Source organism: Pollachius pollachius (assembly GCF_949987615.1).
Source record: "Pollachius pollachius genome assembly, chromosome: 2".
In the NCBI taxonomy this organism is placed as follows: Eukaryota; Metazoa; Chordata; class Actinopteri; order Gadiformes; family Gadidae; genus Pollachius; species Pollachius pollachius.
Window position 1 is genome coordinate 3,865,413 of NC_136935.1, and position 23,812 is coordinate 3,889,224.

General features: G+C 48.5%; 1 protein-coding gene across 14 annotated transcripts in view; it reads left to right on the top strand.

The window, feature by feature from the left end:
- Positions 1-23,812, top strand: part of LOC307070611 (neurexin-1a-like) — a 230,385-nt gene that overhangs the window by 88,162 nt on the left and 118,411 nt on the right. For all 14 annotated transcript variants that reach the window (XM_079729140.1, XM_079729147.1, XM_079729149.1 and 11 more), the window contains 7 exons: positions 3,605-3,808; positions 6,637-6,663; positions 12,979-13,101; positions 13,978-14,359; positions 15,574-15,764; positions 16,356-16,529; positions 19,769-19,888. In XM_079729140.1, coding sequence (XP_079585266.1) covers positions 3,605-3,808; positions 6,637-6,663; positions 12,979-13,101; positions 13,978-14,359; positions 15,574-15,764; positions 16,356-16,529; positions 19,769-19,888 — 1,221 coding nt within the window. The remainder of the gene's footprint in view (positions 1-3,604; positions 3,809-6,636; positions 6,664-12,978; positions 13,102-13,977; positions 14,360-15,573; positions 15,765-16,355; positions 16,530-19,768; positions 19,889-23,812) is intronic.

Sequence of the window (23,812 nt, forward strand, 5' to 3'; positions counted from 1 at the left end):
CCTTTCTGTTAATCTTCTAACAGCCGAGGTGTCTCCGATGCAAGCTGCATTCTGACGGTGGTTTATTTCGTGTGGTTAACGTTGTGTTTCCGCCGTAATTCTTTGAACGTCGCCAAACAGAAAAGAACATGGTTGATGTGTATTGACTATTGGAAAATACACCCCTATAGTGTCCTCTGTAGGGTAGTACCATTATTTAGCCTCAGAGATAACATCGACTTTTATGACCGAAATAAATAAAAATAAAAACGATTTTTCGGGTCAACCTCATGTAATACAGTATTTCATATCCCGATTCTCACATTAATACGTTGTTTACCCCCCATCCCTACCGGTTGGTTTTTGTTTGCTAACCTAACAAACACACAACCCAAGACACACACACACACACACACACACACACAGACACGCAAACACACACACACACAGACACACAAACACACACATACAAACACACACACACACACACATACACACACACATAAATACATACATACATACACACACACACACACACACACACACACACACATACACACACCAAAACACCAACACACGCACACAAAAACACACGCACACAAACAAACACACACACACACACACACACACACACACACACGCCGTACGACGATGCATCAGCGCAAGGGGTGGTCACTGGCTTCGTTGGGTTTCTGTTTGCTGCGAGAAAACGAGTGTGCGAGTCGTACCCCGGCCAGTAATGAAAGACATTTGTCACGTATTAGAAGCGGCAGTTAGCTGCTCCCATTCGTCACAGCGGCTAACAGCGCTAACAGTTTCCATACACGCGGCTTCTTTCTGTCTTTATTTATTTTCTGGTTGTGGCCGCCTAGCGGGAGCCAGTTTAGCGCGGCGGGCTCGTTTGTCTGCGGCCGCCTGTCATCGCCGCCGTACCGCAGGAGGGCGCGGCCAGATTGGATTTGGGTGAGGAATGTTGCGGACTCATCCCATGGGGTGGATGGATGTGACATTGGCTCTCGGTGACATGCTGGTGTTGATGAGGTGGTGTGTGTGTGTGTGTGTGGGTGTGTGTTAGTGTGTCTATTTGTGCACAGCAAGGCTACACCTATACCATTGCTACCCCACTGCCACCAATTTCTCTCTCCCTCTCAAACTCATTCTCACCCTCACCCTCACTCTTACACTCTCTCTCTGTCTCTCTCTCTGTCTCTGTCTCTCTCATAGTCTATCTCTCTCACTGTCTCTCTCTTTCTCTCTCTCTCTCTCTCTCTGTCTCTGTCTCTGTCTCTCTCTCTCTCTCTCTCTTTATCTCTCTGTCTCTCTCTCATAGTCTATCTCTCTCACTGTCTCTCTCTTTCTCTCTCTTTCTCTCTCTCTCTCTCTCTCTCTCTCTCTCTCTCTCTCTCTCTCTCTCTCTCTCTCTCTCTTTACCACAACCCCCGTCTCTCCCCTTCACTCTCTACTCGCTATCAGCTCTATCTGTCTCATGTGCTGCAGCCGCAGTAATGGCTTTGTTATTGGGTTATGGTTTAGTTACAGGAAATACGGTTAGAAGCTCCCGCCAGTGTTAAGCAATCACCCCGGCATTTCTCCAGACAGTTTCCCGATGCTTTGGGTAAACGTGCGAGCGCTCAATATTAAGGGTCCACAAGCTATTACAGCGCGACAGCCCACTGCAGCCTCGTCCCTCGTCCCCTGTCAATAGCCAGTCATCCTTTGGTAGTTTGTTAATAAGAGGTTCAAGGACAGGACCGCTTCCCCCGCATCCGAGTCTATACCCTCTTTGTTAGATGTGTTACATGTACAAACACACACCCACACACACATCCTTCCTGGGGGTGTGGGGGGGTAAGGTCAGCCCGCCCTACCCTCGTCTAATATCAGTGTATCTGCGGGACGACTACTTCGGCCCCGAACTGGCGTTCAGTCAGAGGGTGTTGGAGTGGCTGTCTCTCACTCTCTGCCTGGTTGAAGTGCGCCCAGTGTGGTGCGGTGTGAAGTTCTGAGAGGCAGGCTTATTGTATCACTTTCCACAGTGATGAAGCACCCTTGCTGTGTGTCAGTTTAATTGCACGCAATGGATTGAGAAAAACAAACAAACTCAACAGGAAATCGCATCGTCCTTGTTGTGAATTACTTAAGGATTTGAACCCAAATTGGTCAAATCCTCCCTTTTCGTTGTGTTGCATTATTCATGCAGACTGTACTAGTGGTCTGGACTCTGTGGCTTAACTTTTTAAGAGGCATATGGCTGTGTCGAGTTTGGACGACCTAAGCCTAATATTACATTTCATATAGTAATGTGAGGTTGAAAGAACATTCCATGTTCCCACAGGGATAGAACAGCACTAGTGTGTGTCTCCACGCTATATTGTACTTCAAGTGGCTTAGCTCTTGCAGAAGTGAATCCGGTCAAACAAGCTGCTCTGATCTTTGGAATATTTTAGTACATTTATAGCCACACATGTATCATGCATTTGCATGACGCATAGCATTTACCCTAAAATGAATGTGATGTAAGTTAGAAATTAGATTACAGAAATCTATCTATCCATCAATCTGTATCAGCTTGTCTGTCTCTGTATCGGTCTGTCTTACTGTTTATATGCATGTACTGATTTGTCTGTTTATTTATATAAATAATAATTCATATGTTTGCCTGACTGCCTTCGTCCATCCAAAGCCTGATCGAATGTCACAGTCAGGGCTGGGCAATAATTCAATATTATCGTTAATGCATGGTCTGGCATCGTCTTGAAATGAAGATATCGACTCATCATGATACCAAGCTTTATAGTGTAAATGAATTAGGATGAGACAATATTCCTTTCAAAGGATCCAGTGTGAGGAATGAAGCGTTTGAGAGAAAGGAAAAAAAACATCAAGTCATTTTGAGAATGCAAAGACTTTTGCATATGCTTCTACTTAATGACCCTCCGTCAGGCCGTTTGGATTGGTATTGTGAATTCATAAGCATATCGTGATGTTCATAAATTCATGAGAGGTGCCCTATTATTATTTTGATCTTGTATTGTCCGGCCTTAGTCTCTGTTGCCCTGTCTGTTTGGTGGTAAAACAGCAATAACTCATGACTACTCTTTTCCCTCCTCCTCCTCTTCCTCCTCCTCTTTGGCCTCCTCTTCATCCTCCTCATCACTCTACTCACTCTCCTTCCCTGCCTTCTGTCCTCCTCCTCCTCTTCCTCCTCCATCCCCTCTCCCTCCTCCTCTTCCTCCCCTCCTCCTTCTGTCCTCCTCCTCCTCTTCCTCCTCCTCTTCCTCCCCCTCCTCCTCTTCCTCCCCCTCCTCCTTCTGTCCTCCTCCTCCTCTTCCTCCTCCTCCTCCTTCTGTCCTCCTCCTCTTCCTCCCCCTCCTCCTTTTCCTCCCCCTCCTCCTCCTCTTCCACCCCCTCCTCTTCCTCCTCCTCCCCCTCCTCCACCTCCTTCCCCACCACCCCCCTCCTCCTCCTCCTCCTCCTCCTCCTCCTCCTCCTGCTCCTGTCTTCCTCCCCCTCCTCCTCCTCCTCCTCCTCCTCCTCCTCCTCCTCCTGTCTTCCTCCCCTTCCTCCTCCTCCTCCTCCTCATCGTCTTCCTCCTTTCCCCCCCCTCCTCCTCCTCCTCCTGCAGACGCCACCATCCTGAGCTTTGACGGCAGTAAGTTCATGAAGATCCAGCTGCCGGTGGTGATGCACACGGAGGCGGAGGACGTGTCTCTGCGCTTCCGCTCCCAGCGGGCGTATGGCGTGCTGATGGCCACCACGTCGCGCTACTCGGCCGACACGCTGCGCCTGGAGCTGGAGACGGGCCGCGTGCGCCTCACCGTCAACCTAGGTACCGGAGCCACGGGACTCCTGCCACACACACACACACACACACACACACACACGCGCGCGTGCACGTGCAAGCAGGCACGCACAATATGCTCATGCACGCACACATGCTCACTCACACACACGTACACACATACACGCATACATGCGTACAGACATACACACATACATACATATGCTCATACTTATACACACTAATACACTATGAAACAGACAGACAACAAAAACAGAAACGCTCAGACACACACACACACACACACACTCACGCACACGCACACAAGCACACACGCACACATTTCTAATGCTATTGCTGTGTGTGTTTAGAATAGAACGGGATGGTATAACCTTTCAATGGTAAGGGTCTGCAGCTCTTGTCTTACTGCCAGGTGAGCACTCACCTGCCCGTGGCCAGCAGGGTGCGCTCATCGCTCTCCCCCCCCCCCCCACCCACCAGACCCCCTCACCCGCCCTCCCCCGATTACCCCTCCGTCGCCACGGTTACACCCAGCGTTACCGTAGCCGTGCGCTCTCCCTACATTCTTCCCGAGGGTTCAGCTTTGTTTGAAATCCAGTTCGAACTCAAACTTAATCTCAGGAGCACGGCGCTTCAATCATTTTTATGCAGTGGATCGAGTCCCCCTGAAGTTATCCCACAGCGTTGTGTTAAATATCTGATGCAAGCAGAGCCATGGCTAGGCCAACACACAGCCAGACCTCCTCGTGAGCTCTGCCCCTCTGCACTCGGCTTCAACATACGGCCGTCCTATGGTGGTATACATGCATCTATATGTGTATATGTATGTAGATTTACATGTATATGTATGTATATACGTATTTATGTATGTGTATGTTTGTATATTTATATATAGGTATATACGTATGCATGTATATGTATATATATATATATATATATTATATATTTGTGTATACATATTAACTCAATTAAATAGGTAAAAATAATATGAATTTGGAGTTGGCCCCGCGCCAGTGCAGAGAGCGTCCGTTCAAAGCGCTCGTGTTCACACGCTCGCGCGTTGGCACGCTCCGCTCAAGAGAGCAAGCAATGGCGCCTGCCAAAAAGTTCCCTATTCCCCAAACGCGGTGCCGCCGCCGCCGATATGATAGCTATCTATTCTCCTTTCTAATGGCTGAACACCAATGGGTTCCCTAAGCACTGCCGTTTAGAGGCACACACAAACGGGGACAGCCCGCCCGCCGCTCCCTACGGGCAACGGGGGCACGGGGACGGCGCACATCGGCTAGGGCGGGCTAGCGGTGTTAGCCGCCCTGTATAGCACCCCTCAAGATTCAAAGACTCGACGCTTTTCATTTGTCACATGCTCACGCACAGGATGCGCAGTGAAGTGTTTTTTGTGACGTGCTCTGTGTTTCTGAGCTTGAAATAAAAAATAGAATAAAATCAAATCCCATGTGAATTTTAACAGAAATGATCTTGTCCTCAAACACGAACGCCATTCAGCCCGCCTCGACACAGGCAGCCGACACAATCAATACCGAAAGGAATTCATTCGAAAAAGACTATTGTAAAGCGGGGTGTTTATGCATGAATACGCCAATGCGGATGTACGCTTGAAGGCAAAGCCCCAATCTAACAGCATACAGCGCCGGGGCCCTCGGACAATGGCTCAACAACAACAACAGCGACACCACAACACACAGTTCCCCCCCCCCCAGGCCTTTCAATGTACACCCTTTTACACAAGCGCGCCGTCATGCTGATACGGCACCCGACCCCCGCCAAATGCACCGACCCTTCCCCCCCCATCTATCCATCCCTCCTACAAGAGCAGAGCCTTCCCTGCCCGGCCACGGTCAATGGTGGTCCCTGGTTGTTTCTGACCCCCTTCTGCTGTGGTTGACGACGCACGACTCGCAGGGCCAAGTGGTACGGAGAGGGTGCTTGGATGTGGGTCACCTTTCTAGCGTTAACAATAGGAGCGCGGTATAGCGCCAAAGCAGACACAAATACACTCCCAGGCTCCTGTCTGCAGTGTGGAGAACCACGACGCAAATCAGTCGGAGCGCGTTCCGCTCCCGTTTGGATTGGCATTGGATTGTGTGTTTTTGCCAATGGAGGATGATTAGCGTTAGTAGCAGATTTGAAGAGGCTGTTACAGCAGCATGTACAATAGTTTCGCTGCCACCTCTCTCCCTCTTCGCTCTCCCTCTCTCTCGTGGTACGACAGAGCGGCAGATGTAAAGAGGCATACTTTTCCCTTCATTAGTGAGGGTATTACGTGGTTATAAAGATGGAGAGGAGAGTGTGACGGTGCCCCCTGGCATTAACATGCAAGCCGCAGCACCACCAGAACTTCCAACTTCCACCGTATCATTTCAAGGATGAGAACACAGAATAACGAATAACGTGTTGTGTTTCTCCCCGACACACACACAAAGAGAAAGGACCTTAAGCATTCCTACCAAGTGGCCCTGTCTGACCCTGAACAAAACTGATGCTCTCATGTCGTAAAATAGGCCACAGCTTGTTACGGACAAAATCGTAAAAACTTGTATGAGCCATGATAAAAACCAATTGGACCGATTATAGTGTGGCGAAAAAAAAAAAAAAAGACGAAAAGCACTAAAAACCGTGTGCTACCAAAACGCTTTACCGTGGAAGACTCTGAGGCATAGACAAACACGGGCTGATTGGTGGCCCGGTTGCCCAGGGCGACGCCCGAGAGCACCAGTGGACGGGGGGGTCCGTGCATCGGTCCCCAGAGAGGGGGACTGTGTGCTTTCTAATGATGCTCTGCGGCTGTAACGTTGAAAGATGAATTTATCTCTCACCTATTCTTCCCCATCTAGATTGTATCAGGATAAACTGTACATCCAGTAAGTTTCTGTTCACCTCTCTCTATGTTTTCCTTCTTCTTGTCTTAACTCTCTCACTGTGCGTACGTTCTCACGCCGTGTTTTCGAGTGAACCCTAGACTCTTACAAAAACCTCACAGGGACTTTTTAGTTTTGCTAAATCAACGTAGATAGATGACACCGATTTCGGAAAACAAAAGAGGTTGGGGTACGCCTGTGTGCATTCTGCGCCCCATCGATTGGACTGCGGGGGGGGGGGGGGGGGGGGGGGGTGATAATGAAAAATCTATACGCCATGGTCAAGCCTGAGTTATATAATTCACCATATGGTAGCCCCCTTTAAAACCGGGGCTGACGTGACGTGTGGGTTGCGCTTAGTACGGGAGGGTGTTTTAGCGATGCATGACTTCCCCTGCCAATGACCCGTCCCCTTTTCTGTTGCTATTTCTTCCCTTTGGTACTCGGTGCTGCCTGTAAATTGATGAGGCCGTTCGGAGGAGAGAGGAAATACAGAGTGTGATTTTATGATTCTCATTAACCTGCCTCGTAGAGCAGAAAGAATAGGGAGGCACCGAGAATGGATCTTGTAATCGTGTGTGTGTGTGTGTGTGTGTGTGTGTGTGTGTGTGTGTGTGTGTGTGTGTGTGTGTGTGTGTGTGTGTGTTTGTGTTTGTTGTGTGTTTTTTGGTGTGCATGTGTGGTGGTGTTCACAGATGTGTTTGTAAGTGTTTGTCTGTATTTTTAGGCATTTCTACCTGTGTATGTGTGTCTGTGTGTGATACGTTTGTGTATCCTTGTGTGGCTAAACAAAGAGTTTACATTGAATCACTTGAAGTGGAAAATATGTGAAAGATTAGTGCTCTGCAACTGTAAACAATAAATAGTTGAGTCTTCATTTTAACGAGTGGGCAAGTGTGTGTTTGTGTGTTGGAGTGTGTGTTTGTCGGTGTCGGTGTCAATTTTTGTGTGTGTGTGTGTGTGTGTGAGAGAAGGAGTTTGTGTGTGTGATAGTGTGTGTGAAAGGTTGTTTCAAGGTTATATCTTTGCCTGAGAGCAATTCAGAGATTCTTGGAACCCTACCCACAATTCTCTCTGGCTCTCTCTCTCTCTCTCTCTCTCTCTCTCTCTCTCTCTCTCTCTCTCTCTCTCTCTCTCTCTCTCTCTCTCTCTCTCACACACACTGCTGACCAACCTCCTGATATTAGATGACTCTTAACACCTTCCGAAATGCTAAATAGCTTTGCTAATGCATCTTGGAATGTGTCAGTTGTTTGTATATGCAAATCAAACACTGTAATCTCTAATTCCCCCCCACAGTGCTTAAAGGTCATTCTTTGTTTATCAAGACAATGTTGTGAAGGAATATGTTCCATAATTCACATTAGCAGATGATCATTCTTATTTTAGAATGCCTCCCATGGGGGGGTTGTTCTGGTGATATCCTGTGGATATTATAATATTGATCATGAAACTGATCAATAGTGGATGCTTTAAAAACGTCAACATATGCTGCTGACGGCGTATATGAGTTCAAGACATGTTTTTTTTTTAAACTCTCCGTGCACAGACATGTCACAATTGACCCTGACAGCATTTGGCAATGCAAGTGAGAATGTGTGGACTCCCTCTGTAAAATGGAGGCACAGAACAGGGAAGAACAGTCCAGTCGTTCATGCAGGGAGACCTGATTATGTCAGAGCACGACGTCTGAATTAGGTATAAAGAACTGTGCCTACCCCAGTACTTTCAGATAAACCAATCCCTCTATTTTTCCATTTCAAGTCTTTCTTCTGGTTTGGTTTTAAACGTGGCTACTATATATATTTTTGCAATGCGTTATTTTAGTCTGCCCTTTTTTAAAAATGTCCCTGTGTTAATTAATGTATGTTGTCAGGCGCTACTGCTCGGGTCATTGTGGTGAATGAGGATTTTCAGCACTGACTCAAAGAACACATCACTGTCAATTAGGGAGCCAGCTTCCCTGGGGCTTCCCCGCTCTGTCTGGAGAACACACTGCCACTTTGCCTTAAACATTGTTAACAGGAAGCGAGTGACACATTAAACATGCATGCTAAAAATATCCCGCGAATAAACCAATTTTTTGGTTGGCATATGCTGCTTCTCTGGTTTTCTTGTTTGCCTGGTACCGCAGGGATAAGAAAAATACGATGGTGTGTTCTGGATAGTGCAAAAGCAGAGCGATAGCTTATTGGTGGAAACCGTCGCAGGGAAGGTGAGTTCTTCCCATTGTCTTGGCTGAACCGTCTGTTCTCCTCTGCGGGAGAACTGTGGTTCATGGAATATATCTTACCCACACAGGCCTGACAGGCTAGATCTCCACCCCGTGAGACACAGAGCCCTCTGTGGATAAATCCCTCAACATGTACACTCTTTGTTGTGGTGCAGTGTAATAAACATAAACATAATGATAAACATAGGGGAGGACGTTTCCGTAAATAACAAGCAGCATGAAGCAGCAGAACGTGAAAAAAGGATAAACTGAGAGTGGCGCGGTGTGGAATCCTTTAATTTGACAGCTTTATTTCCGATGCTTATCCTAGTCTCTCTTTTCTCAGTTGCTAATATTCTTGTTTAGCAGCGTTGGGAATTGGGACACCTGTGGTTCACCACTGCCTATGGGTTCAAAAAGGCATTATTAAAACTGGGCTTTCAGGCTCATGTTTCATTGGCCTTCGACATGTGTGACAGGTCTACCGTCGTCGGAAGACTCACAAAGATAAAGTCGCCACCGAGTCGTGGCGATCATTGTGGGCGAAAGTGGTGGAACCGTGATGCCAAGGTGTTTTTGAAAGACTTTTTTAATAAATCAGCATGTTTATCGCTCTAATTTTAGAGGATGCCTCCGAATCCATCCATCCAGGCCATCGATTTAGTGCCACGTCAGCATATTCACGGGACCCTCCAATCTCGCCCGGTCCGTTTCGTTAGGAGAAGTTATCAAAGGCTTGGCTCATCAGAGGTGTTTTGATTAAAACAGAATTGCCTCCAGACACCCATAATTGAGTGTTAAGACAGGCCACGGTATAAACATAGCAGTAATGGACAGCCTCCAGCCACCAGGAGAAGGGAATAAACCGGGGCCTTAGTGTAAGGAGAGTTTCAGGGTGCTTTGCTCGCTCTGCTAGGAATGTCAAATGAAGTCTGTATTTAATCTCTGGCACCGCCACTGAAGAAAAGTGGATGACACTCTTCATAATTATGTCAGGTGCCATCAGTCACCCGCATGGCTTCATAATAAAGTTGACAGGTGTGTTTTGATTAGGAACCCACTGCTGACTCAAGGATTTCGCTTTCTGTCCCTGACCATCCCAGATGATGCTATGTCATTATTTAGAAATTACAGTACAGATTGTTTTGGCCGCCGCAACACTTTGCGTTTGTAATTAGCGGCACTGTGGCTTGCTAATTACGATAGGACTTGCCCTGCTAATTGGGTACCAGCAAAGCCTGTACCGGTACACAAGGTTCAAGGGATGTAGGAGTGACACGGAGCACTGAGATGAGGTCAGACAGAGCTATGTTCCATCATCATCAGCCTTCTACAGACGGTATTTAACACCATTTATTGAACTATATTTCAAAGTGACGTTGGCAAAAATGTGCAGGACCAGGATTAAGCTTTTAAAAGTCTGAAGCGGTTGTCAAAGTTGCCATAATGGGGTGTAGTTAGGTTGCAGACCTTTAAATGGCGCGGCTTACAACATGAAACAAAAGGGCCCGCTATTGATTTTCTCTGTGTCTCGCATTGGCACCATTTAACCCCTTCAACGCCTGGACATTTTAGCATTCCGTTTTTAATGAGCACGCTATTGATTTGTTACACATACGTACGTCTTCTGGCATGACATTGTAAACGTCATCTTGAACAGTTATTTGCCACTAGTGAGCTGCCCCTGGGGCAACAAGACCCTCCCCCCTCAGCCCGGGGTAAGTCCCAAACGTGGAGCTGCACCGAGCCCTCGACCCACCAGCTCTCCTGCCAGCCAAAACCCATTGACTGGAAAATCACATCTTCTCATCCCGCATCCACTGACCTACCCCCCCCCCCCCCAACCCACATATGACACACTCCTTGGGCCTGAAGTCAGTGAGGCATCTGGGAAAGGGGGATCCACCAGCGTGGAACCAACACCGCACATAGATCACCCTCAAGAAGGGCCGGGGACGGCCCTGGTCACCAACCCCGGAGACGCCCTCAGCGCCAGGGCTTTGGCCTTGGGGAGGGCGTGGGTCTCATGACCGCGTGGGTCTCCTGACCCGCTCTCCGGGTCGGGCCTCATCCCAAGCCCTCCTACTGGATGAGGCGTGTTCCACGGCCCCCGCGGCCTCTCCCCTTCTCTTCCCCGGCGTGGAGACGCAACAAGGACAGCACGGCGGAAAGGCTAAAGATCAAGGGTCCTTTCCAGCCTGAGTCCATCCTATTATTTCATATCTCTTCCCTCTTAATCCCTGGCCGGCCGTCTGCTCCCACGCCTGCCCCCCCCGCTGTTCACTGCTTAGCCAGCAGAACCGGGCCACTGAGACGGCGCCGCCTCGTGTCCCAGCGCGTCGACACCCACCTCATTTGCATACACATTGCACTGGCTCTTTGAAGATTGTGGAAAACGGGGGGGGAAATAAATACCCAACAAATAGGTTCACCAAATGGACCTGGCCTCTATTCGCCCCCCCCCCCCCCCCCCCCCCCCCCGCTGTGGCCCAAGGCTTGTGTTTACGATCCTCCTCGCACTGATTCATTACGGTCGGCCTGTGCAGCGCTATCCGTGCATTTCAGAGGAGCAGGGGCGCTCGATAATAGAGCATAAGTAAGTAAACCTCGTTTGGAAGTATGTCATTAGACACCATATGGGTTTTGATGCCAGCCCCGGTGGTTGTAACAGTGATGGGCTTTACTTTGTGCATCTCAAACGATCCCTCTGGGTGAGAAACAACAGCATACGCTAAAAGACAAACAATCGTGGCCTTTCTCCCTGTAACCTTTGTCCTTTTGTTGTTGAGCACGTGTGTGACTTTGTGTGAAAGGGCTGAACCGAAAACAGTTGAGTTGGTTATCACATGGTTTGTGCGTTTTATGTATGCATGGATGTTCAATGTAAAACAATAGTGAGTTGTGTGTCAGCCTACACTGAGGTAGAACTCCCGGGCTCTGTTCAGGTTCAGTAAAAGCGTGATATTTAGAAAGGACCATCTGGAATGGCTAATTAGCACAAGCAGGCACAGAACTAATGAGTGAAGACTGCTATCTGACTCAGCCCTGGATCTCAGCACAAAGAGAGAGACCCAAAACATGGTCAACTTTTATTTTCTGAACCTGGACTTCTGGTCCAGCCTGCTAATTAAATGGAGGGACTAGGAATTAAAGACAACAAGCTAGTCGACTGGTGGATAGCTGAGAGGGAATAATCCAGGGTCATTGTTTAAATGGGTTTATTAGTTGCTATTATCACTAATATCACACTCTGTAATTCCTCGTCCTCCTCCTGGATACATATGCCTGTCCACCTTAACAGTTGATTTTTTTTAGCACCCCAAATATCTCAATTTAGCCCTGTGAATATCTGATAGATTGTCCCAGATTGATTTCGCATCGCTGTCTCATTGCGTGTTCCGCAGTAATCGAATGCTGGGTATCAGCACACCATCCATGGATGTATAATAGGATCGTTTATGGCACCAGTTGTGGGCCTATCTCTTTGGTGCTACCCATGGCATTCAAGATTGGAGACACGCTGGCTGCTTCGTGTCTCATTTAGTGGTGGGAATCTGCTGCCCCCAAGTGGTTATAGAACAAAGTGTTTCACAACTAAATAGACTAAGAAAATGCACAGATTACTTTCAGTTCAACCTTTTTCAATACATATATTTTTCAAACAATAATATTATGACTGCTTATTTCTCGTGGCTCCTTTGTATGATAAATAATTATAATTGTCAGCGATTAATTATGTTATTGTAAATAATAATTTGAATACAAAATAATTTTAAAATCGGATCTGATAATTACCTCCCTCCGCTCCCACTACAAATATTTTCAATGCATCTTCTGCTCTGTCTAGTAAAACAGACTGAAGGTATTGTCATTTATTTGCTATTTAACTTACATTCCTCTTTTTTCTATCTACCCTACACTTAATCACTTTTTGACTATGTTTATTTGCGAGTCTGTGTGTGTGTGTGAGTGGAAGTAAGTGAGTGTGTAAGTGAGTGTGTACATAATAAATCAAAACCAGAATGTGTATGTTTGCGTGTGTATGTGTGCGTGCGTGCGTGTGTGTGCGTGTGCGTGTTTTAACCCATGTTTGGACTGTCCTGCAGGCAAGGGTCCAGAGACTATATTTGCGGGTCAGAATCTGAACGATAATGAGTGGCATACGGTTCGCGTGTTCAGGAGAGGGAAGATGCTGCAGCTGACCGTGGACGACCTCACACCCGTGGAAGGTACTTGTTATCAGCCATGGCGCTATAGCGCAGTTCCCTCTCTCACTCCTGTGGGGAGTGATAGCACTCCTCACAGGACACTGTGTGTTGGCTTTTCGTTATCTAGGTAAGACGACGTGTCGTTGGATTGGATGTTGTCATGGGTTTGAATCTGATTATTTTACATTAATTAATGTTGATTAATGCAGATCATAATAATTCACAGAACATTTAACACGAATGTGTGATTCAACAGATATTGTACCAGAGTATTGTCATTTGTATGATTCTTCTTGGATTCTATTACAGTTCAGCAGAACTAACAAATGAAACCCCTCATTGCATCCAACCACCGCTCTCTCTCTCTCTCTCTCTCTCTCTCTCTCTCTCTCTCTCTCTCTCTCTCTCTCTCTCTCTCTCTCTCTTTCTCTCTCTCTCTCTGGCTCTCTCCTTCTGGCTCTCTCTGTCTGTCTCGCTCTCTCTCTGGCTCGCTCTCTTTCTGGCTCTCTGGCTCTCTCTCTCTCTCTCTCTCTCTCTCTCTCTCTCTCTCTCTCTCTCTCAATCCCTCTCTCTCTGGCTCTCTCTCTCTGGCTCTCTCTGTCTGTCTCGCTCTCTCTCTCTGGCTCGCTCTCTCTCTGGCCCTCTGGCTCTCTGGCTCTCTGGCTCTCTCTCTCTCCCTCTCTCCCCCTCCCTCCCCATCTCTCTATCACTCTCTCGCCCTCTCTCCTCTCCTCGCTGTGTATCCCTCACCATCTCTCTCCATTATTTCCCTCTCTTTCCCTCATCCCTCCTCGTACCACCCTCCCCATCTCCCTCCCTCTCACCCCCCCCCCCCCCCCCCCTGTCTCCCCCCCCTGTCCCTCCCCCCTCTCCCACCCCTCGTCCCATCCCCAAAAGGTCAAATGGCGGGGGATCACTCTCAGCTGGAGTTCCACAACATCGAGACGGGCATCGTGACGGAGAAGCGCTTCATGTCCATGGTGCCGTCCAACTTCATCGGCCACCTGCAGGGCCTGACGCTCAACGGCATGGCCTACATCGACCTGTGCAAGAACGGCGACATCGACTACTGCGAGCTCAACGCCATGATCGGCTACAAGAACATCATCGCCGACCCCGTCACCTTCAAGTCGCGCGCCAGCTACGTGACGCTGACCACCCTGCAGGCCTACTACGCCATGCACCTCTTTTTCCAGTTCAAGACCACCTCGTCCGACGGCCTCATCCTCTACAACAGCGGCGACGGCAACGACTTCATCGTGGTGGAGCTGGTCAAAGGGTGAGCGCTCGCTGGCGGGTGGCGGTTTGGTGGCGTTGTTTTTTGTTCTTTTTGTTCTTTGATGTGGGAGTCGGGAGCGGGAGCACGTTTGCTTTCCACCCGAGGAGACGGGGGGGGGGGGGGGGGACGCGAATTGGTGGGATTCCCGTCTGTGGATGGAAGGGAGCGTTATGTAACTATTCAAATGGTTTCTTATCACCTTTGTGCCAGACTGTGTTTTCATTGAAAAGCCTTTCAGCGTTTCCATTAAGTCCTTATTAAGGGAGCCGTCAATACCTGACAGGCTGCTGAAACCAGCTGAAACCAGCTGAAACCAACTGCAGTCGGGTCTCCCACCAATAGCCTCACAGAAACTTATCGAAACCCCAGTAATGTATTCAAAGTAAACAGAAAATATATGCTAGTTCATGTATTCCGGCTATTTCCAGAGTCAAGACTTAGTTATTCAGCTCAGCCCACGCTGGGAAGTACCTTCTCCCTTTGCACAGTTCCCTTATCTCTCCTGGAGACTATTATTCACAGACACACACTCACACCAAACGCACACACACACATCCATCCATCCATTCATACATACTCCCACACACACACACACATCCATACATACATTCAAACATACATACCGGTACTCCCAGACACACACATCCACACACACATACTTACTCCCACATTCACAACCACATACAAACACACACACACGCACACGCACACACACACACACACACACACACACACACACACACACACACACACACACACTAACTCTCAGACACACACAGACACATACACACTGAACACACACACATACTCCCACGCACACGCTCACGCACAAGCATTCTGTCCATCTGCGTTTGTTTTCTGCCCTCTCTTGGTGGTTTGGTGTCAGTGCCGCGTGACTAGAAAAGAGTAAACTTTGTTGAAGTATGAGAACCAAACAGTTGCTTATAGTTTCAGTAAAGCAAATACGTGTGTCTCAGATCATTATTAAAGCGACTTGACCTGAAGGCTTTTTGCCATTATTCATTATTAATGGCAATTATGAGTTAATTATTACCGGTAATCCCCGAAAATAGGTCATCCATTTAAACTGAACGTTCTGAACAACGCTCGTTGCAGTGGTGTCTCCAACGCGCTCCTCACCATAGTTTCCTCATCCCGTGTCCCCGGCACCTCTCTCCCCCGCGCCGGCCATCTTGTGTGTGCCTCCCCCCCAGGTACCTGCACTACGTGTCCGACCTGGGGAACGGGGCCCACCTGATCAAGGGCAACTCCAACAAGCCCCTGAACGACAACCACTGGCACAACGTCATCATCTCCCGGGACACCAACAACCTGCACACGGTGAAGATCGACACCAAGATCACCACTCAGACCACCAGCGGGGCCAAGAACCTGGACCTCAAGGGTGGGTGGAGGGCCCGGTCCCTCTCTGATTCACTGGTCACGTGTGGGTGTGTGTGTGTGTGTGTGTATGTGTGTGTGAGAGAGTGTGTGTGTGTGTGTTTGTGTGCTAGTGTGTGAGAGTGGGTGTGTGTGTGTGTGTGTGTGTGTGTGTGTGTGTGTGTGTGTGTGTGTGTGGGTGCGTGGGTGTGTTTGTGCTTGTTGATCATCATGGGAGCTGGTTGATGTTACTTGTCTATCTATTTGAGAAAAATGTATGAAGAGGTAATCTGAAGAAATGACTGAAATGTTTAAGGTTTTTGTTTTAGATTACCGATTTTCTTTCACTCCATTGATTGAGAAACGGCCTGAAATTGAATTAGAAATGAGTAAAGAACTAATATTTTGTCAATTTTGAGTAGAGTAAGTAAATGATTAATTCCCGCGATCCTCAACATAGATAATGCGACCCACAGTTTGTGCTAACACGTCATTGAATTCATAAACAATAATAAACAATCAATGCATGCTCTTATTTAGGTTGCTTCTTTAATCCAAAATGGTAAATAGTTCATTCAACGTTGCATCCCTCTACCCCTCCCTCCCCCAACAACAGGCGACCTTTACATCGGCGGCGTGGCGAAGGAGATGTTCAAAGAGCTGCCCAAACTGGTGCACGCCAAGGAGGGCTTCCAGGGCTGCCTGGCCTCCGTGGACCTGAATGGACGCCTGCCTGACCTGATGTCCGACGCCCTGGACTGCGTGGGTCAGATCGAGAGGGGATGTGAAGGTGGGTGAGGCCTCAACAAGGCCACTAGAGGGAGCTGTGGTGCCTCGTACAGAAATTAAATAGCGCAAAAATAAAAATCTCTTTTTTCACGTTTTGCAAAGGAGCGAAAAGCACTCAGGGCTTATTGTTTCCAATTTTTTTTAAAAGCCATTAGTGTTCTGCAATATTACCACTGAGTGAGGTGACAGTTGTTTTGTCCTGCCAGGCTCATAGTCACAAAATGAACACATTCGGTTGATTTAAAATCCTCCCCCACTTGCGTGGACATCATGGACACACACACACACACACCTATACACACACCTATCCACACATCTATATACACACAAACACCTATAAACACACACTCATATACCTGTGCACGCACAGACACACACACACACATACACACATCTATACACACACACACACACACACACATCTATACACACACACACACACACATCTATACACACACACACACTCACACATATACACACACACACACACACACACACACACATCTATACACACACAGACACACAAACCTATACACACAGCCACACCCACCCAAACACGCTACAGTCCGCACGGTACCCCCTGGGCCTTTAATTGAACCTCCGTTAAGTGTGTTAGTGTGCCGTTAGAATGCATCAGGACCTGGCACGCCCCGGCCCCCCACGGGACCGCTTTCATTTGGCCCCACTCAGAGCGGGCCTCCCGACACAGGGCGAGAGCCAGTGTTTATTTCCCCGTCGCCCCTCATTGTGCTGCCACTATATTCATGTTTTCCTTCGTTCTTTCCTCCCTCTCTCTCCCTGGGACCTGAGTGTGGGCCAGGAGCGGTCCTGCTGAAATATGGATGAGGTCTTTGTTGCATGTATGAATATTATTTTTCCATCCCTCCAAGTCGTATGTTTTTCCGCCGGTCTCCCAGACAACATTTGATTCATCCCTCGGTGTCTTTCAATCGGTTTAGTCGCCCGTTCCTCAGTGTCATCCCGATTTCCCTCTTTTATCGTCCCGTCGTCGGTAACCATGTCGCGGCGATGGCGGGTCGATTCGCGAGGGGTTATGAACTCGCACTCTGGTGTGGTGTCACCGCACTGGATGACCCACCTGTCAGCATCGGATTGACGTCCTATTACCCTCTCTCCGTTCATCCTATAGAATCGATATTCATAGATCACGTTACTACCCCCACCACGGCTGCGTCACAGAGGACGAGGTTCCCCTCTTTGATCAGAACATTCCCCCCAAACACCTTCTCATTCAGTCTACAACTAACATTGCTATACTTTGCCCTTCTTCCCCCTCTGTCTTCCTCTCTGCGTAATGTTGCACTCAAAGTTCCATTGCCCAAAGCGGACTTACAAGGTAGATGGTTTGTTCTGTTTGATAGAGAGTCTGGTGCCCTAGTCTCCCCCTCCTCCCCCATCTCTCCTCTCCTCCTCCCCCCTATTGCGTCTACAGTGCGTCCACTTTGTCTTCCCTCACTCCCGACCACGTCTCCTTGAGCTAAATGACTATTCAGTGTGCCACTCACTCACTCGCCTGTCAGAGGGGAATGGGGCTGGCAGCCCTAGGAATACAAGGATCACTTCATCATCTTGTATCAGCGCCTGTGGGGCCCCCCACCCCCCACTCTGTGTATGCTGGTAGCACAGTCCACTCACTTGATGTGTACTGAGATCACATATTCACAGTTTGTTTTTGATGGTTAATCATTTTTGCATGATGAAATATGTGCATTGCAGTAATTACTTGTGTTGTTTTGGATTGTTAATGGAGAAAAGGTGAGATTGTGCCATATGTGCCATGCGTTATTCTGTTTGTTTATATTTTACATATTTGAATTTGTGTTCCATCTGTAACCAATCCTAAACTAAATAGGCTCTATTGGTACCCCTTATTACACCCCCTGATACGTTTTGTAGCAACATTCGCAGTACCAAGACCAACAATAACTATCTGAGCATATGCCAATTGTGGCATGGTTAATTGTAAAATCGATGCCAAATGTTTGCAACATAAGGGGAAATAAATCTGTTCCGTTAAATCGAATGTTAACCTAGCGCCCCCAACCATACCAAACATTCTCCTTTCATTCATTTTTCATGAAGAAATCCCAAAACCAAACAAATATATAAACAAAAATATAACTCACCACAACATCCACCCTCGCACTAAACCCTTGGCTGCAATCCAACTGACATTTCTCCCTGACTCCGGGGCGCTCGGTACGAGAGCCCCGACAGAAACACGGACACCACTGCGCCGCGCTAGTTCAGCCACAAACCCCTCTGCCGGCTCGGCCCGGACTGACACACTGACAAATGGAGCGTCAGCCTGACGGATGGACCCATTGACAGTGTGACGGAGAGCCAAACCAAACGGACCGCTGAAGACGTGGCGCCGGAGCGCCGCCCGACTTTGAACACAGCGGGCAGTGCGAGCCCCGCGTGTTGTGCACGCGGAGAGGGCGTCCGTTGTCCCATACTAATGCGGGCCCCCCCACACAGCTGGGGACGGCATAATGAAGGGCCGAGTATGGAGCCCTATTTTCGCCGGGGCCCCTTTAAAGGGAGCGGGGGCCTCAAAGCACGGCGGAACAATGCAGAACTTTAAAGTGGACCGAGGGGACATCACACTGCATCGTTTAAACCCGACATAAAAAGAGGCGTCTAAGCACATTTTAATACCGTGTTTGGTCTTATTGTAGCGGTTACTTGTCACCGTGTATTTAGTATAAGAAAGACAAATACAGCTCACTTCCATTAATGGTGGTTCGTTCTCAATTTTGGCAATGTAACAGTTTCAAATATATTTTGGTTCTTATTTTTATGTTTTTAAGTGTCTGTATAGCCACTTATACATGGTCATTCACTTTATCAGTGTGTTTGTGTGTCGGTGTGTGTTCGCCTCACTCTACGCTTTCACTATCCTGTGTTGCAACACTGTTGTGGTTTTTGATTTAATCTGTCCTGTGTGGGCCATTTGATTTCAGCATCCTGTCAAACCACAAACAAACAAACACGCCAAAACAATGCCAGCTGCCTGCTGCAATTGAACTGAATTCAAATGTCTGACTGTAAACGGGTCCAGGCAAGGCTTCATCAGCCTCCTACTGTATCACTTGGCTAACTCCTCGCTCGTCTGTCTGTCTCTGCGTGTTTGTGTGTGTGTGCGTGCGTTTGTATATGTGTGTGTGTGTGTGTTTGTGCGTGTCTGTGTGTGTGCGTGTGTTTGTGGCTGCCCAGGCCCCAGCACCACCTGCCAGGAAGACTCCTGTGCCAACCAGGGGGTGTGCCTCCAGCAGTGGGAGGGCTTCAGCTGCGACTGCAGCATGACGTCGTTCGGCGGACCGCTCTGCAACGACGGTAAGTCCTCCGCCCCCCGCCCTTTCGGTCGACTCGACCTACAACAGGTCCGCTGTGTGATGATGCGTGTGTCAGCCAAGGGATGGTTGGACGAGTGCCGATGTTGAGCGTTTGGATCGACCGTCTTTGCTCAAGCCTCACAATGTGGTGTTGTTGTTGTTGTTGTTGTTGTTGTTGTTTGTCTCGGCGCCAGTACGGTTTGAGACCCGTACGAAACACACTGGGTGTTCTTAAGGGGCCCTTGCTTGGGCACCAGGTATGAGGCGGTTTCGTCATGACAAGTATTTGCACTGTAACGACAAGTTACACCTGTGACATCACAAGTGGGCGTGTCATCAAGTGGGCGTGTCATCGGAGCGGACACGCCCGCTTGTGATGTCACAGGTGGGCGTGACCCGCTCTGATGCACTATGGGCAGCACTAACCCATCCGACGTTGGTTGTACGTCATAACTGCAGTGGAACAGGGGCCATTTCAGTCTACTTCTATGACTGAGTTGAGTGGCTCTGTGGTTACCACTGCGGGTTGGCAGTGAGTAAGTCTTTGGGTTTGAAGTGGACAGGAACCTTCCTGTGAGTGCTACAGCGCGCCTACCCTGTGGTCATCATGTCTGTTGCTTCCCTGCGGGGGCTTTCCCTCCATTAGCAGAAGACCGACTATTTTGTTAAATATTGTTTCATTGAAACAATAAGGACGGGGGCCATCTGCTATGTTTGGACAGATGCTCTACTGGAGCCGTCCTTAATTGTGCTCACAGACTTACTACTTGCTTCTGTTCTAATCCCCTTTTGCGTTGCCGTTGGATGACTAATAGTGTTGGCATCAAAGGGGGAACGGGGTATTATCTAAAGCCTACCACTAGGGGGAGCTGTGCACACAAAGGGAAATCTAATATTGCAAACTGAATGTGGACGTTCAGTGCAATGCACAGGAAAACACACATACTCCCTCACTGCACACACACACAGACTGGAACGCACACACGGACTGGCACAAACACATGCACACACTCATTTAGTTTTACTTATTGCAACATTAGAAAAGTTCTGCTTTATTAATCTCTGTTAAAGGCTTAGACCTGCGCCGAGCCGGGCTGCTTTGGACTCTCATTAATGTTAATACCGCCACTGATAGAACTGGGGTAATATCCGAAGCACCTGGGCAAAGCAGGCTAGTTCCTCATGTAAAATATGCACAGGGGGATCGCTCCGGTCATTATTTTATTCGGCGGCCCCAGCAAACCGCGGGGGGTGGGGAGGATTGGGGAGGTTAAGGGGGCAGGGGATGGGTGGGGGGGGGGGCGGAGGAGAAACACAAGGAGTGGGCACTCGGAGATGAGACGGCACAAAAGGCGGCGGCGGAGACGGCGTTCCGCTAAATGTTAATGCATTCCGACGAACACCGCGGCCAGAACGGCCAGACCCTCGTCCCCCCTTTCCGTCAAGAGACGGTGTCAATAGATTCGAACCCCCACCGTCTTCCCAGCCGCCCCCCAAATATATATATAAATATCCGAGCCGGCGACGATAACGCTGAAAGGATTCTTCTGTCGGCGGGGCGTGAAGGCGGGACGTAATGGTGTCCCTCCTGCCTTACGCCACCCCTCATCTCTAGCCCTCCGCCCCCCTAACTCCCACGCCCCCCCACCCTGACTTCATACAGTCACCGGCTCTGCGCTTGGATCGGCGGAATACAGAAACACAGAGAAAGGTCGGAGGTGTCGAGGAATACATTACCGACGGCGGGCTCCTTCTGAACCGCACCAGGTGCATTAAGATAGAGGGGGGGGGTGGAAGGGAAGAGAGGAGGCCTCGCTTTCTCTTCCTTGTCGTACGCAGGCAGCGCGTGCAAGGGGGCGTGCTTAATGCGACAGGAGAAGAGCCGCAGCGCATTGACATAAACATGAGCTTACATGCATGACACCCTCATGCATGCAATATGCATGAGACCCTTTAGCTGTAGAGTGTAGTTTGTTTGCTCGTGTTGTTTTTATCATTCATATTCATCAACGTGCAACAATAACACACACACACACACACACACACACACGCATACATAAACATGACCTCTCCATCATTCACAGTGCATGTTGGTATACCAGTGACGGCAGACAACCCAGTGCGGTGCTTGAGGAACGCCCTAGTAGGAACAAGGAGGGCAAACCAGGAGATGTTTGCCCACCGCTGGCCCTGATTGGCGCTCCTGGGAACGGAGTGAGGAGCAGAAGAAGGGGACATCTTCAAGTAGAATACATCACATTTGTAGGATGTATTTGCATGAGCAGGAGCGCAGGCGGCAGCAGTGTACATTTCTCAGCGTCTCAGAGGAGGTAACGGAGTTGAGGTCTCTCTGTCGCTCTTCCTCCCTCTCTCTGTTTCACTCTCTCTCTCTCTCTGTATCTCTTTCCCTTGCACTCTCTCTCTCTCTCTCTCTCTCTCTCTCTCTCTCTCTCTCTATCTCTCACGCTCTGTTTCTATACCTCCTCATCTCCCTCTGCCTCTCAATCTCTCTCCCCCTCTCTCCCCTGCTCCCTCTCTCTATCCCTCTCTATATCTTTCTGTCGCTCTCCCTCCTTTTATTACTTCTCAGATGTAGTATGAACTCCATCTCCCATGGTGATGTACACACTGTGAGTCTGTCAGTCACCCGCCCATAGCACAGATAGTGCCATCACATTGTTGCCCTGGAATGCTGATGAGAAGCATTTCATCCATCATTCATTTGAATCATCGTCAGGAGTTTGGTGCATGTAATATGGCATTCAGTTTTCAGCAAGTGTGTAGTGTTGACGGGTTTTGGTTTGATTGAAGCCAAACTAGTAAATTGTTCAATTTATTAGAGCAATTGTTTTTCGAGCCCTATGGAGATTTTCATCTATTACAACACGTGTGTCATTGTAATTGAAAAAACCCAACTACCAGATGGTAAAGGATGATTACCATACATATGTCTGGAAACGACTCGGAATTAACGGAAATGAGATGGTTTTGAAATCGGCCAGGAAGTTAGAAACCAATCAGTGGCAGCAGTCACCAGGTTCTTGCCCGCCTAGCAACGCCTCAGCCTTGGTTACCAGACAGGATTATTTTTGAAAGCCAGGCAAACACCATTACACAATTATTTAAGAATGGCAGTGGAGAGAGAAGAGTGCGAGCAAATGGTGGTTGAACAGTAAACTTTAATACTCATGTTTGTTGGCAACATTGGCAGGTGCAATGTTTTCATCAGCATCTCACAGTAGTTATGTTTAGTCTTTGAGTCGTCCTCATCCCATTCACCTGACAAAACGTTCACGGTCTCCGGTGAGCCGCTGAGCTGATTCCAGCAGGCGTGGCGTGCTGTGTGTGCTTTCACTCAACCACTTGTCCTCCCCGTGTTCCACATCCCCTCCGATTGAGAACAATAGTTGAGAGATTGTCATAACAATGCGGCTTTTCCTTAATATATGCAAACCTTGAATCGGGTTCAATTCAGCAGTAAAGTAGCCATTTATGAGTTAACAGTATGAGGAAACAACAGGAGAGTCATTCTTGAGAAACCACATTTCTAGTTTCCAGTAGATATTATGTAACCGGTATGGGAACAGCAGCGTTTGGCTTTCGGGCGGGCATGAGTGTATGTTTGTGCAGTGGGTTTTGAATGTCATTAGCTTCAGATAGGGAGACGACAGCTTGCAGAGACCAGATGGGCGCTATGGACTGTACTTATGTTTTTACAGCCATCATGTGTTTCTGCACTGAACTCAGATCACTTTTGCCAGTGAGTCTCTTTCTATTTTCGGTTCATATTAATACGTCTCCACTGCACTAAGCAGTCTCTCTGCAGTATCGAACAAACATCAAGATAACAAGCACACACGCCGCGCTGGTTCCGTGCACTCCACCGCAGACGTGCGTGCGAGTAGAGCAGTGCACGGCGAGCGTG